The sequence below is a fragment of the Artemia franciscana genome, chromosome 7 (assembly GCF_032884065.1).
Source record: "Artemia franciscana chromosome 7, ASM3288406v1, whole genome shotgun sequence".
Taxonomy (NCBI): domain Eukaryota; kingdom Metazoa; phylum Arthropoda; class Branchiopoda; order Anostraca; family Artemiidae; genus Artemia; species Artemia franciscana.
This window is the reverse complement of record NC_088869.1, coordinates 10,632,928-10,649,124: the sequence shown is the minus strand read 5'-3', so window position 1 is coordinate 10,649,124 and position 16,197 is coordinate 10,632,928. Positions and strand designations below refer to the sequence as shown.

The following is a 16,197-nucleotide window of genomic DNA, read 5'->3' as shown; positions in this document are numbered from 1 at the left end:
CGCGCGCGTAAGTCGTTAAGCACCATATTAGTTACGCGCCATTGTAGTTGTGTCCCTGTGTCCCACCTGTGAATAGAGATAGATATAAATATATGTTTTTAACTACGTAAAACATGCAAATATACAACATTCTTCGCTGTCCCATTGTCTGTGCATATAAATAGATTGTCAGGTTTACTGACTCTTGAACATGCAACATATAATTGTCCATGGGAAAAACAATCCGTATTCAGATCTATACCTCATTATTCTAATGATGTGTCCCTGTGTCCCGGTCGTAATTTATATTCCCTGTGTCCCGGTCGTCATTTGTGTCCCGGTGTCCCAGTTTGTAATTTCTCTTAGAGTGTCCCGGTCGTTATTTATATTCCCTGTGTCCCGGTCGTCATTTGTATCCCGGTCTGTAATTTCTATTCGAACAATCCCTGTGTCCCGGTCGTCATTTATATATCCCGCCTGTGCCCCCGGCGTCCCCGTTGTAGTTGTGTCCCTGTGTCCCGGTCGTCATTTATATTCCCTGTGTCCCGGTCGTGATTTGTGTCCGGGTGTCCCAGTCTGTAATTTCTCTTTGAGGTTCCGGTCGTCACTTATATTCCCTCTGTCTCGGTCGTCATTTGTGTCTCGGTCTGTAATTTCTCTTTGAGTGTTTTTTCTTTTTAGTTTTTTACCTTTTTTCAGTTTTCTTTTTCTTCTTTATTTTTCAGCGTCACTATGAAGTACATATCGACGAACCTTTGTTTTTTTAACTTAAATCTGGTAGGCATTGATGACCTTATCACAAGTCAAAATCCCAAACCCAATCATCATCGCTATCATTTTCAGTTTTGATATGTTTTGACTCTCGCTGTCCAGGTGGATTTTCATCTAACTGCGCGGTTTTGCGTTCTTTAGCCGCAAGCCTGTTTTCTTGCTGTTCTTGTGATTCCCTGGCACGCTTTCTTTTCTTACTTTCTCTATCAGCTGCAAGCCTGTTTTCTTGCTGTTCTTGTGATTCCTCGGAACGCTTTCTTTTCTTACTTTCTCTATCAACAGCAAGTTTTTTGGCATAAACTCTTTGAGCAGCTTCCTCGGCTGTTGCCATTGTAGGTTCTTCAGTCATTTTACAATTAAACATTTTTCCGTGAACAAATGTCTTAAATACCGTTAATGACGTCACCGTCATAGCAAAAATGACGACAACTAACTTCATGACGTCAGTCGACACAGAACCATGACGTCACCTGACAGACAGACAGACACACAGACAGACAACTTATTTTTATATATATAGATATATATATATATATATATATATATATATATATATATATATATATATATATATATACATATATATATATATATATATATATATATATATATATTACATATATATATGTTATATATAATAATTTATTTTATTTATTTGTATAAATATGAGTAAATATAAATAATTTTGATATAAATATAGATAAAATATATTATAGTATTTCTGTGAACTCAATTCCCAATTTCTACCATTAACATGCCTTAATAAAGCCATTTATTGATAAAAACCAATAAATTTTAGTTATTAAAAACTACAACGTCTATAGTGGTTTCTTAGCTAATTAGTGCTGATTTTGTTTTTAACTTACATCATTTTTAGAGCTAAGGAAGAAAATCTTTCACAGCTTTCACATCCACAATAGATTTCAACTTCTACCGATGGCGTCATTTGGTAGGGTGAGGGCAACAGGGTTGGCATTTACCCTTCCCCCCCCAAGATTTTTTGACTATTTTCATTGAAAAAAATGTCCCTCTAGATATAGAAAAATAAATCCTCCTACACATTTTTGTTAATAGACGCTAGTGACCTTTACTACAAAATTTAAATAAAAGGAAGAGCAGGATTCGATGAAAAAGGAGGGGTAATAACTTCCAATCAATTAAAACCAAATTTAAAAACAATTTTTTGTCGATTTAAGTTTATTACATTTTTTTTTAATATTAAAATAAATTAAAAAGCCAACAGAAAACTCCTCCAATAATTGAAGAGCCAACGGGTCACGATAATCACTTGAGGCCAAGGGAGGGGAGAACAAACTCCCAAATCACACCCTAATATAGATCAAATGTTGGCTAGTACCAACCATTCTTTGTATGACCCAACTAGCACACCAACTGTATCCTCAGGACTGCAAATAGCTCGGGTTAAGAATCAATAACTAAGAAAAATCTTACCTGAAGTTTGTGCATCATTTCAGATAGTTGCGTGAACAAACTATCCCGCTCAGCAGTAACTGCCTCTAATTTATCTTCACCATCTGCGCCCCGGTGAGATTCTCCATTTGCCGGCATTCCCTTGTCAGCAAGATCGTCTTTCATTTTATCCGTCTCTAATCGCAATTCTTCTAATTCCTGACAAATAACACCCGAATCAGTCCTTTCAATTTCAAGATCTTCAAGAAGAAGCTCAACTCTCTTTTGAGTCTCTTGCTGCTCACACTGAAGCGCCCCCTTTTCTTTTTCTAATTGCTCCTTTTGGCATTGCAGTAGGTCAACTATCTTCTGAGTCTCTTGCTGCTCACACTGGAGCGCCCCCTTTTCTTTTTCTAATTGCTCCTTTTGGCATTGCAGTAGGTCAACTCTCTTCTGAGTCTCTTTCTGCTCACACTGGAGCGCCCCCTTTTCTTTTTCTAATTGCTCCTTTTGGCATTGCAGTAGGTCAACTCTCTTCTGAGTCTCTTTCTGCTCACACTGGAGCGCCCCCTTTTCTTTTTCTAATTGCTCCTTTTGGCATTGCAGTAGGTCAATATCTTTTTTTAGACTTGAAACAACTAGATCCTGGTCTTCAATCAACTTTTCCAATGTTTGCTTCTCAGTGGACATTGTTTCTAAACTTTTCTTTATTTCCAGTATGTCATTCTTCTCAAACTGGAGCTTTGATACATGGTCTCGCTCCACTTCAAGCTCCTTTAATAAAGCTTCAATCTTTTTTTGCTTCTCAATTTCTTCTGTCTCAAGCAGTTTCAATTTAGCCTCAAAGTTTGATTTTTCGCATAGAAGAGAATCGATATCTTGCTGTAGCTGTGTGGATTTTAATATGTGTTGCTCCATTGACCCTTCACTCTCTTTCTTTTCAATATTAGCAGTTTCTAAAAGTTGTTTCAGGCTCAGTGTACCATTCTTTTCCATTTCAAGGCTTTCGAGAAGATTTTCAATTTCTTTCTGTCTCTTATTTAGTTCAGACTCGAGCGAATCAATTCTTATCTCTAAATTTAGTTTATCATTCTGATGTTTGTCTAAGTCCCGTTGCATTTTGGCAACAACTGAAGCATGATCATCAACACTTTCTTTCAAGTATTTGATTTCAGTTTGATAATTTTCCATAGATAACCTTAAAGTATTCTTCTCACTTTCTGAGATCTTCATTTCTTCAGTTAATCCCTCTATTTTCTGTTCAAGCTCCTTTTTCTCTTTTTCCAATGCACTTAACCTATTTTTATACATTAGCTTTTCTTGTTCAAACAACTCAATATCAGTTCTAAGCTTATCCTGAGTGGTTTCACGATGTTCGTTATCTTCTTTCATGTTTCTTAAATTTTCATTCAGTTCTTTATTTGCTTCTGTTAACAACTCTATTCTAGCTTCTCTTGATTTGATTTCAGATCTAAGTTTTTCATATTCATCACTAACAGCCTCCAGGGTTTCCTTCAGCTTTGTTTCAACTGCTTTGTGAAGACTTAGGTCTTGTTCTTCAATTTGCTGCTTCAAGAGCTCCTTTTGAGCTTTCAGTTCTTCTTTTAATTGCTCAAGTTCATTGCAAAAAGTTTCCTTCAGCTTTGTTTCAACTGCTTTCTGAAGGTTTAGGTCCTCGTTCAAGTCTTTAATCAATTTCTCTGTCTTTTCTTTTTCTTCAATTTGCTGCTTCAAGAGCTCCTTTTGAGCTTCCAGTTCTTCTTTTAATTGTTCAAGCTCATTGCAAGGAAAATGTTCAAAGTTCTTATCTTCCTCTGAAAAAAAAAGCATGTAAACGTAATGCGATACTTGTAAATCCATAAAAAGGCTATATTTATGAGAAAACAAGGAAGCTTCTTTTTACTTCGCCTTAGTAGTTTAACGTAATACATTTTCAGCATGCCCTGTAACAGGAGGGAGGGGGACTTTAAGAGGGTGCAAAAAACCTACTTTTAAGGAGATTTCAAGAGCCACGTAGATATACAAAAATATAGACAGTTTGTCCTATCAGCACACAAAAAAAACTTCACCAAAAAACTTTACTACGTAACTTGGCAAGACCTACCACACAACTTTTAGATTATACATATCCATAAACGTTCAAAACATCACCTAGGCATGTGTTCAGGAACAGGGCTTCAGGGTTGACGACCCAGAGACGAGGAATGAAAAAAAAACTCATGTAAAACAGGCTTCAATGATGCCCGGTACGTGGTTTGACTAAGATCTCTTCATAGTTCCCTATATTATGTTATTAACCTTTTGAGTTTTAGTTTTTCAGTATTTTTTGGGATGGATTGAAACGTTTTTTTTTATTATTCCACCTTCTATAAAAAGCACGAAAAAATCGGCAAAAAGAAGTTAACGGGATTCAAAAACCCGGGTTCTAGAACAAAATTCCTTAACTAACAAATAAAACCTTTGGGTACGAGACCCAATTTTAAGAAACGGAACCGAATTTGAAAAAAATAACATAATTCATAATAACTAAATTGCTCTAAAATATAATGAGTAATTAAATTCTGATTAACATAATCAAAACTAACAAACACTGCAAAAACATAGACACTACGTGAACAAAAACATCATACCAATTACAAAAATCCCCCTTTTGCAAGACTTGAGAAACCGCCCTTATCTTTCCAGACTCACAAAACAATCTTCCCTCCCTGTACTTGCAAGCCATCCATCATACAACCCACACTCTTCATACAGTTCCTTTCGCAACTCCTTCATTTCTTCACACTATTTACCCACAATTTAACAATTTAGCCTACTTTGGCTCCTCCTTTCTTAAATTCCCCTTAAAATATATCTTTTCGCCCCTTGTCTCACTTACAGTCACTTAAGAGTCACAAGTAATAAGAGTTGGTCTCATTGTGTGCCCTGATTTTGGTTGTACAGTTCCAAAATATAACCAATTTTCGTCAGCTGACCCAAAGGACCGCTAAGACTTGCAGACTTACGGACTCTTAGAGGAACTTAAGACGTACGGTCTTCCTTAAAACAGTATATACTCAGGCCCAATATCTAGCATCATGAATGGAAGCATGTTTCATTGGATGCGTGAAAATAGAAAATTTGAGAATTAAAGAAATAACATCTGTGGCTGAGTCATAATAAAGACTGTTTGATAAACATGATTGGGAGTGGAGGTTTTAATACTATTAAAGGGTTTGGAAGACTCCTCAGTGTAAACACGGGACAAATTATTGAGCATTATGAATTGATGTTAATCTAATTTAATTATGTTGAAAAGATGTACAATAATCTATTAACTGATTATTGTGGCTTTTCATAAACATTATATACACTTTATTCACTAAGGTAGTACAAAGGCAAAGCACAAGCGGAGATGGGACGGAAAAACAGGCAAAAGGGTATTTCAAAGTAGAAAGAGAACTAAAAAGTGAATATGAAAAGTAAAAAGAAGTGAAAAAGAACAGAGCTAAGAATGAATCAAGAAGTGAAAATGGAAAGGCCGATTTTTCGTCAGGATTTTAAGGAACCAGTGACCATTAATAAACCGGCTTAAATTTAAATAGCAGTGTTACTTTTGTTTTCAATGCAATATTGTACCAAACAACTTAGGACGCTTTATCTTTTCTTTGAAAGTGCAGTTGTCTTTGGGATTCAACAGACTATTAATCAAGCCCGTATCGAAGGGGTTAGGAGGGTTAGAGCCCCTTAACCCAACCCTCTCCTAATATATTTGTCCGAGTTATAAAACTTAATAAAAAGGTATAAAATCACGTTTTTTACGCTTTATTTATGGTTCTTTTGTGCCCTTCCCCCCGAAAAATACCCCCCCCCCAGAAAAAATAATTGATACAGCCTAGCTGTTTATGTTTGAATTTTTACTGAATAAAAGCGTATACAAATTGGCAGAATCAGTTTTTCTTATTTGTTTTCACGATTTAACGGGGCAACGCTAACAAAATATGATACAATCCTGAAAACTCCATATTTTTGAAACAACCAACAGAGAATTTTAAGAAAATCGCATTTTGTAGGTATGAATAGACCTATGATTTTTTTTTAATTTTGTTGTCTTTGGACCTTCAAAAAACACCCACTAGCGGAAGGTGCAGAATATGAAGCTGACTTTTTCCATGATTGAATCGACGGAAGATTCGCTCCTCCCTCCCTCTCTTGATGTCTATAAATACAATAAAATAGACTATTTTCTGTGAGTGGTATGTATCTAAAAGGCCTTAAGCTTTTAAGGGAAAATTGTCAATGGGTAGCATATATTCACCAGTGATTAATAAATAGGTTACAAACTTACTTCCGAAGAACTATAAGTTCAACATTACAAAAGAAGCGATTTTTTATACATATATGCATTAGAAATGCTTTTATTAAATCATATCTACTAGTTGGTATATATCGAATGTTTACGAACAAACTAATACATATATTGTCTTTACTTTAGAGCAGTCCTAAAACTAGTAAAGACAGCTAACCAAACGACGTAATGTTCCTCGTGAGTATTCTCTAGAACCCCTTGATAAATGTTTGCGAATCCTTTTTTTAACAAATAACAATAATGAAGTAATATTAACAGTCAACATGATTGGATTCTTTGTCTACAACGCACATATATGTTACTGTGAATGTCCAAAATCTGGTTAATGTCGACATTCACCAGTGAATGTCCGAAATTCCTTTTGCTGCTTGGATTCAATAAGCTTTGCAAGTCAGCTTCTTCAGTCTTATGCAAGGTTTGATGGTAAAAATCAAAGATAGGTTAGGTCAAATTAAGCTATAAATCTCAAAAATGGATTAAAAACTTAACCTAACTCAACCTAAAATAATCTGTCACCACCAAACCTTGCATAAAAGTGAAAAAGTTGACTGGCAACGCTGACTAAATCCAAGGAGATATATATATATATATATATATATATATATATATATATATATATATATATATATATATATATATATATATATATATATATATATATATATATATATATATATATATATATATATATATATATATATATACCTATGCACATGCGATATATATTCCGAAAATCTTACCTAAATTCGAAAGGATGGATTCGTCAAAACTATCTTCCAACTTGAGCTTCTTCTGTACTTGTTTTAGGCTTTTATTGACAGAAGTATCTTCACGAATTGGAGAGCAGCTAATCCGCTTTGTTCCTCTTGATGCAGATGAAATACGCTCAGTGTATCCTTGAAGTTCAAGCTGCAATTGCTTCGTTAAGGCTTCTGCAGATTGCCTAGCTGCAATTTCTTCAAGGATTTGAGACTCTTTGACACTCAATTGATTTCTAAGTGACTCAATATCAGTTTTGTAGGTAGATTCTTGGTTGGCAAGTTTCTCATTTGTAGCCTTATGTTCTTCCTGTAATAATACGAGCTTTAACTGAAGTTCTTTTCCTGTAGGTGCCTGTTCAGACTTAGATGATCCCCAAGCTTCTTCAAGGGAAGCACGTAGCTCCATGATTTGCCTCTCCATATTATGTTTGGCGATCTCGAATCCAATACACTGGTCATTTTTCTCTTTTTCAAGGATCGTAAGTTTGACTTCGGCTTCTTTTACTGTTTTCTTAAGGTCTGTGTTCTCAGTGACCAAGGGCTTAATGGTTTCCTCTTGAAGAGACGTCATAACCCTCGAGTTTCTTTCCCTTTCCCAGTCAATTTGGAGCTGAAGATCATTGACAACTTGCTCAAGATCATCATTATTTTTCTCTAGGCTTTGAATTTCCTCGGATGCCAAGTCAAGCTAGAAACGGGAAAAATAATTAATTCTATATTTATAATTAATACAATATTCTCAAAATCAAGGATTCATAGGGCAACCGTTCCACCTTATATCTGAATTTTGGCGCAACCGACTCCATGATTCCCCATTTACAGTTTCTTAGCCATTTGGCACGGCTCAATATCATCATTATTTTTCTCTAGACTTTCAATTTCCTCGGATGCCAAGCCAAGCTCGAAATGTGAAAAATTATTATTTCTAGATTTGAGAACGCTACGTTCTCAAAATCTGGGGACTATACGGCAACCGTTCCGCCTTATATTTGAATTTTGGCGCAATTAACTCCAGGATTCCCCATTTACAGTTTCTTAAGTCATGTGCCACGGCTCAAGTTCATAATTATTTTTCTCTGGACTTTCGACTTCTTCGGATGCCAAGTCAAGCTAGAAATGAGAATGCAATGAGTCAGCTCGCTACCCAGAGGCACCATTTGGACCAAATCTTGGGGTGGGCATGAACGCCATCTTGCCCCCCCCCCCCCCCCGAATCATTTCGTGTCGCGTAATCATCTAGGAAATGGGCATTTGACAGAACTCAAGAATTTTATTATGTATCTAACCTACTTTCAAAGTTTACAATGATTAATAGCAAATAGCATAATTACCCCAAGGGTCGTCAAGTAATTATGCTCTTTGGTAAATAGGCGTATAGTAATTTCAAATCAATTGGACAGAATGGATTATGTTGGACATAATGGATTATTATGGCCGGCAAAGGGCCCTTTGTGGTGGAAGCTTGGGCCCCCTGGAAAATCTGGGGTGGGCATTTGCCTACCCCTGACCCCCCCCCCCCCCAAATGGCGCCTCTGTCGCTACCCAGAACAATCCATAGACAATTTCTCTGAAAATATCTAGCAAATCTTCATCCACTTTTCAGAGCCCCCATTCTTCCGAGCGATATTTGATTACTGTCATCATTTTTGCTTCCATTATTCTAATCTTGGTTTGCAGACTTATCTTCCTATTCTTACAAAACTTTTTTTTAAATGTAAAAAAAAAACATCTTGAGTCTTGGCTATTCCGCTTTTAACATCTTCCTTGCGAACGTCCCCTTTTTATCTTTTATATTCCTAGCCTTAGTGACTTAGTCTTTTTAATATTTATTTTCAAACGTGTTCTAGGACCTCGAACTCGCAAAACCTCTAAAAGTTCACTCATTTTGCTCACATTTCATCTAGGATACATAAACCATCAGAATAATCTAAGTTCATAAGATTTTTTCCTCTCTATTTGATAACATGGTCTTCTGTCACCCTTCCAGAACTTCTTAAGACAAAATCCATAAAAATAATCGATATAAAGGGGGATACCATACAAGGATAAAACCTTTACTAAAGTTCTTCTATCAACATAATCAAATGCTTGCTCATAATCTATAAAACTGAGGACTACAACTTAGTCTAAAGCATCTCTCAGTCTAAAAATTATCATATTACTAAGTGATTGGCCACCTATAGAGACCAGACTAATGCCTCCATAATTGCAACACTCACTCTTATCACCTTTCTTACAAATTGGTTTAATTAAAATCACTAGGTATTTCCCCTTTTTCAAAAATCATATTTATAATATTCAGTCACTTATTTCTAACCTTAGATCCACCGTATTTACGAAACTCATTTACCACACTATCAGCACCTGGAGCCTCATTAATTTGTTTTATCTTTTTAGTACTTTCGCTTATTCTTCCTAACAAAACAAATGTTCCTTCACATCTAAGGTATAACAAACATTTTCATTTTCTTCTATATCGTTTCCTGCAACTCTATCTCGGTTTAACACTTTCTCAGAATGCTCTACCCATCTCTATTTAACTCTTTCTTTGTCATTAACTGTAACCCTGTTCCTATCTTTAGCTGGGACAAATCCAGATTGAGAACTCCTCTCAATTTATTAATACGTCAGTGCAATATTGTATCAACATGCTGTCAAGCTGTGTCAACCAGATCCTCAGCAATTTTATTCAGGGCATCCAATTCAAACCTCTTAAGTCACATTTTAACGCTTTCTCCACTTTCTTTGCATTCTTTTTGTTTTCATATGATCTATCACTCAGATAATTCTTGTACAGTACCCTTCTCCTCTTTATTAAACATAACGCCTTTTCACTAGTATTCCAAGCTGCAGTCCTAACTTTCTTCGCTAAGACACCATCAGCAACTTCACAAACTATTTTCCTTAAATTATTCCATTCAACTTCCATCTTGTCAAATTTCAACTTTTCAGTTTATTATTCAACTATTCCTAAAAATTTCTTTCGAATTCTCGTCCTGGATTCCACTACCATCGTAACTTCCTGGGAGGTAGTTAACCTTCCGAAATTTCAGCTTCAAATTAACACTAGACATTACCAGATGTTGATGTTTACTTTTACCATCAATGACATTATTCCCATATATCCTAGGACCATGTATTGATCCTGCCAGTCTGCAATATACCTTACAAAATGGGAGTAGTGGCCGCTTGTATTCATGGCATTGTTTCGGCGTGAAATAGCAACTGGCATGCATTTCCAAGAATTTTCTTGTCGCCCGGGAATTCTGATAACGTCATATTCGTAGGCTTGTCTTACTCATTGAAAGTTTTCACCGAGATAAAATACATACATTGTTCCCAGAAAATGTTAAGACTATCCTAAAAGTTTTTAACTGGAAATGAGGGACTAGCAGCACCAATAGCACATTGGGATAGGACTGACTTTAAACAAACAGAGGGGATACGAAGAGCTAGTGGATCCAATAGTAAGTTGGAATAAGGCTGACTTTAAAGTCATTGCAGGGATACTACTGGCAGTAAGATGGGTTTGATACTTCGCGGGATGGGTTTGATATGCCACGAGATGGTTTTGATGCAGGCCGGTTCAGCAACCCAGGGAAAGGGAGCTGGTTTTGAAGTCCCGCGGGATGGTTCTGATACCCCAGGGGATGGTTTTAATGTCCTGCCAGATGGGCTTTATGCCTTGTGGGATGGTTTTAATGCACCTGTGGGTATAAGAGATAAGCACTACCTAACCCATCCAAAATGCCCTATGAATATTCAGTATTTAACAAAATATACCTATAACGTAGATTTTAACTGAGCCTAATTTTCTAATTTTCTAGATTTACTGACAGGTATAAACCGCTTGAACGTAATTTGACCTTTAATATAGTATTTAAGGCCATTGCTTATTGAACAGAACGTAAACTCTAGTGTCATCGTTACACATACTAAGAATCATGACTCATTCTAAGAAACTGAAATAAAAAAAAATGAACCTACCCGTAGGTTCTGACCCTCTCCCCTAACCTCCTTAGAAGGGTTAAACCTGTTTGTGGCCAGGGTCATATTTATTATTTGCGTTCACTTTTCTCAAATTGAGACTAAACGTGCAAACTAATGCACATAAATTGCAATAACATCAAATTATAATAAATTGCATTACACGTCTATTATGTAAGTGTTTTCTTAACCTGTATATATAATGAAGTTACCAAACCCTACCAGCTGAACAATCCCGATTTCGCCCTAGAACTATGCGCACTAGTTTATATGGATTTATTTACAGTTACTGGAATGTTGATATTGCATTCACAACGCCATAGCCTTATTCTCAGAATTACATAAAAAAAAACTAGTTTTTTTAACTGAAAGTAAGGAGCGACATTAAAACTTAAAACGAACAGAAATTACTCCGTATATGAAATGGGTTGTCCCCTCCGCAATGCCTTGCTCTTTATACTAAAGTTTTTAATTGTTTTAAAAAGCGGAATTGTGGCAAAGAGTCAAACTTTAGCTTAAAGAGCAAGAGATTGCGGAGGGGACAACCCATTTCATATACGGAGTAATTTCTGTTCGTTTTAAGTTTTAATGTCGCTCCTAACGAACAAACAGTTCGTTACCACGAACTGTTTGATAAACGCCATAGCGGTACCTTAGTAAAGAGCCATACGAATTCAATATTTTTTTCTCTGGCCACTTCTTATGGAAGAGGTGATCGAAAAAACTTAGGAGAAGGCCTTTTCGATTGATTTTGATGGTTTCGGGTACGCCATAATTTGGGCAGCAAAAATGTCGAAAATTGTATTTGGTCTCTAGGGGAAAAATTGATCTTTTAATCTCAAAGGTTTTGCTTTAAAATTGAAAAACATTCTTTTATATCAAGAACTTTGCAAACCAACACTGGTGCTTGCCTTCTGTTTGCCTATAATGAGTTGAGAAACATGCCAATTGAGCCCTCTCCCAAGTTTCACCTTGAACTTGAGAGTTCACGTTCCCCGTCGCTTTTCACGTTGAGCCCCCTCTCCTCCCAGTACATTATGAGCCATAGAATTATATAGACTCTTTCCAGGTTCTAGACTCAGCATCCAGAAAGGGGGCTGCACCGAGGTGCAGAAAGGATGGATGTACAAGCTTCAGAAAACTGAAGCCCAAGTTGAGTAGTATTGCTTTGAGCATGCATATGGTGACCATTTACAGGAACAAATCAAACAGTTCGTGGTAACGAACTGTAGTAAGGAGCGACCCGGCTCAATAGTAACCGAAACTCTAAAAAATGGAATTTTGATACCAATAGTTGCATCAAAAGAATTGCATTTTGATGCTTATTTCAAATATATAAGTTTCATCAAGATTAGTCTTACCCAAAAAAAGTTACGAGCCTGAGTAAAATTTGCCTCATTTAGAAAATGGAGGGAAACACCCCCTAAGAGTCATACAACGTTAACGAAAATCACACCATCAGATTCAGCGTATCAGAGAACCTTTTTGTAGAAGTTTCAAGCTCCTATCTACAAAAATCTACAAAAGACAGATCACGGATTCGTGTTTATTTGTTTTGTTTAGGAAATTAAAAGTTCTAGTGCCTTTTTTAAGTGACTAAAAAATTGGAGGGCACCTAGGCCCCCTCCCACGCTCATTTTTCCCCCAAAGTCACCAAATCAAAATTCTGAGATAGCTATTCTGTTTACCTTAGCCGAAAAATTTAATAAATATGTTTTTGGGGAAAACCTACTCCCCCATAGTCCCCATGGTAGGGGCTGCAAGTTACAAACTTTGACCTGTGTTTACATATAGTAATGGTTATTGGAAAGTGAACATACACATTCAGGGGGATTTTTATGGTCGGGGGAGGGGGTTTGAGGGGAGGATTTTTAGATATTTAGAAGGACATAAAGTAATGGCTATTGGGAAGTGTACAGACGTTTTCAGGGGGAATTTTTTGGGTTCAGGAGGGGGGAGAAGTTGATGGGAGGGGGGGTTACGTGGGAGGATCTTTCCATGGAGGAATTTGTCATGGGGGAAGAGAATTTCAATGAAGGGGGCGCAGGATTTTCTAGCATTATTTAAAAAAAAAACAATGAAAAATAAATATGAAAAGTTTTTTCAACTGAAAGTAAGGAGCAGCAATAAAACTTAAAAAGAACAGAAATTATTACGCATACGAGGGGTTTACCTCCTTGTTTATACCACACTCCATACGCTAAAGTATATTCAGTAATTTCAACTATTTATTCTACGGACTTTGAGGTATTGACGAGGGGGTGAACCCCCTCATATACGCAATAAAAAAAATACGAATATGGAAGTTCGTTACATAATTTAATTCGTAAGTTATGTATAGTTTTTACTAAAGAAAACGTCCGTAAGAAATTAAAAGTTGAAGAATTAAAAGCAATTAAAAGTTTACCATTTTAAAAAGCAGAGTTAAGAGAAACAGTCAAACTTTAGCGTAAAGGGGGGGGGGCGTTGAGGAGGAAAAGCCCTTTTCATATACGGAGTAATTTCTGTTCGTTTGAATATCACTCCTTACTTTTAGTTAAAAAAAACTTGTTGTTTTTATTTAATCATACAAAGAGCTATCTTTTTTAGTTTAAAGCTAGTTTAGGCATTTGAGTACCGCCTCGTTGGCAAAAGGCGAATACTGCTTGACGAATGAAAAAATGTAAAGCAACATTGACACCGTGCCAAAAAAAATCCCTAACCAAGGCTAATTTTCATATTGACACATTTCCTAAGAATAATTTTGGAAAGCCGGTTTCACTGTCTGCAATCGGTTATAATTAGCTTTGTCAAAATGAGTAATAGACATTCACAAATTTTATGCCATTTATTTATTCATTATATTTATAATATATTTCATAAAATGTATGTTTCATTGTTAATATTATTATTGTTGCTTACTGATGATATGATTACTCTTTCTTTGCTTTTTTTAAGATTCCATTTAGCGTTTTCTGAAATCAGTAGGTATTTCTTTATTTTTTTATGAACCAATTTCGAGTTTTTACCTTTATTTAATTAACTATATTTTTTTTTTAATAAACAATCTAATGCTAAAACTTTTAACTCTATTAAGAAGTTTCCTTCAGAAGAGTCGTTTGTCTACAGTATTACAAATATAAGATTTTAGAAAAGATGTCCAGAAGAGGTTGAATAAGAAGCACCAAAATTGTCATTGCTAATTAAACCATTTTTAAAATATATTTGCAAACAAGGGAACTTTAATGTCAACTTTTGCTGCAAATTTCAACTATAAATATGGACGTTTCTTATATTTATTTTATTCATTTTTATTTGATAATTCCATTAATTAAATATTTTAATAAATATTTTGCAAATATGTTTCCCATGGATTTTGCTATGCGTCACTGTTGGTTCAACCGTTTTAAAACTTTTATGAAATGTCCTGTTGCAAATAGTAAATGACATCTCCCTTTCTTTTAAATCCAAATTTTCAAAATTATTTTATTGGCTACAAATTTGTAACCATGTTTCAAAATGTCCTTGCTCTTATTAATAATGATGCACTTAAAGGTCTTCAAAATTTGAAATTCCTGCTTTAACATTTCATAGTCTTCTATCTGCGACCGACTTATTAAAAATCCAACAGATTAGCTAAAAATGCCATTTCTACAACCTTTACTGAGGTTAGAAGCATTTTAATTACTGCATGCACTTAAAATGGAATTTATGCGAAAAACAATTTTGTTTGGTTCTTAGAATGCACTAATCAGCAAAAAAACAACCCAAGTTACACAAAACTAAAGAAGAAAAACAAATATCATACAAACTGTTTCATTGGTTGTCAGAGAGGATTGAAAAATAGGAAAATTACGGAACTGGTTAAAGAAATGAAATTTTGGCCATCTTAAATCGCTGAGCTTACGGACGCACTTATTTTGATTTAATAATTTAAAGAATATGTAGCAGTTCAGCTATCCCAATCCTGAGACCACATGTGCATGCATTAAAATCAGTTAAAAAGTAAAGATAGCGCGTTCCTTCCTTAAGTCTTCAATAGGACATGTTTCTCTAAGCAATAACAAAGAAAAGCTACTATTTAGCAAGGACATTGCTCGCTTGAATTAAAATTGAATTTAAAATTAAATTGCTCGCTTGGTTGCGATCTACCACGTTTTTATTCATTGTCTACGTCTTCTCGTTATATCATATGGTGATCCCTACATTTTCTCGTTATATCATAGGTTTCTACAAAATTCATCAAGCTATTCTTTTGAAACATAATATTCCTAAAACGTACCAAAATACTGAGTAAAAACTACTTCTACTACTACTACTACTACTAAGAACTCACTGCAGCACCAAGCCACCTGAGGTCAATAAAGCTGCGCACGCTCCTCCCCCATTCTAATCTATTTAAAGCCTCCCTCTTTATACCCTCCGGGGAAGTTCCCATCCCCTTAAATCTTTATGATATCCTCCCACTTCAACAGCGAACGTCCCGCTATCTGTTTAGCCCCAGACGATTGGCCAAAAAGGACAATCTTCGATAATCTGTTGAAGCAAAAACTACATCGAAGTAAAAAATACGATATCGCAAATGAGCTTTAAAAGCAAAAATACAAACACATAAACACTTACATTCTTCATGTAGAGAGGTGGGTGTTTGAATGTTCAAACTTCGATCCGCTCGTGGAAGCTCAAATGATAATCTCTTCAAATTCTTAGAAGAAGATGGACACCAGGTTTTTCGTCGATTTGCTCGTTCCAACTGCAAAACAAAGGCAAAATTCAAAAATTTAAATAACTAAGGTGACATGGACTGTGACAGGGGCAGAGATGTAGGATTGGCCAGAAATTTCTCCTGGATTTCGAGAAATTGTTTATCATTCTGGACGGGGGGAGGGGTGTCTCGAACCTTCCCCTATAAAAACATCATAGATCGATTAAAAAAATTAGAAAATATAATTTACCATGCAT

General features: G+C 35.7%; 1 protein-coding gene across 1 annotated transcript in view; it reads right to left on the bottom strand.

Moving 5' to 3' along the window:
• LOC136028829 (putative leucine-rich repeat-containing protein DDB_G0290503) overlaps positions 1 to 15,990 on the bottom strand; it is a 43,829-nt gene extending 27,839 nt beyond the window's left edge. The window contains 3 exon segments of the mRNA XM_065706755.1: positions 2,203 to 3,974; positions 7,249 to 7,957; positions 15,859 to 15,990. Coding sequence (XP_065562827.1) covers positions 2,203 to 3,974; positions 7,249 to 7,957; positions 15,859 to 15,867 — 2,490 coding nt within the window. The 5' untranslated portion in view covers positions 15,868 to 15,990.
• Between the last annotated feature and the right edge of the window lie 207 nt (positions 15,991 to 16,197).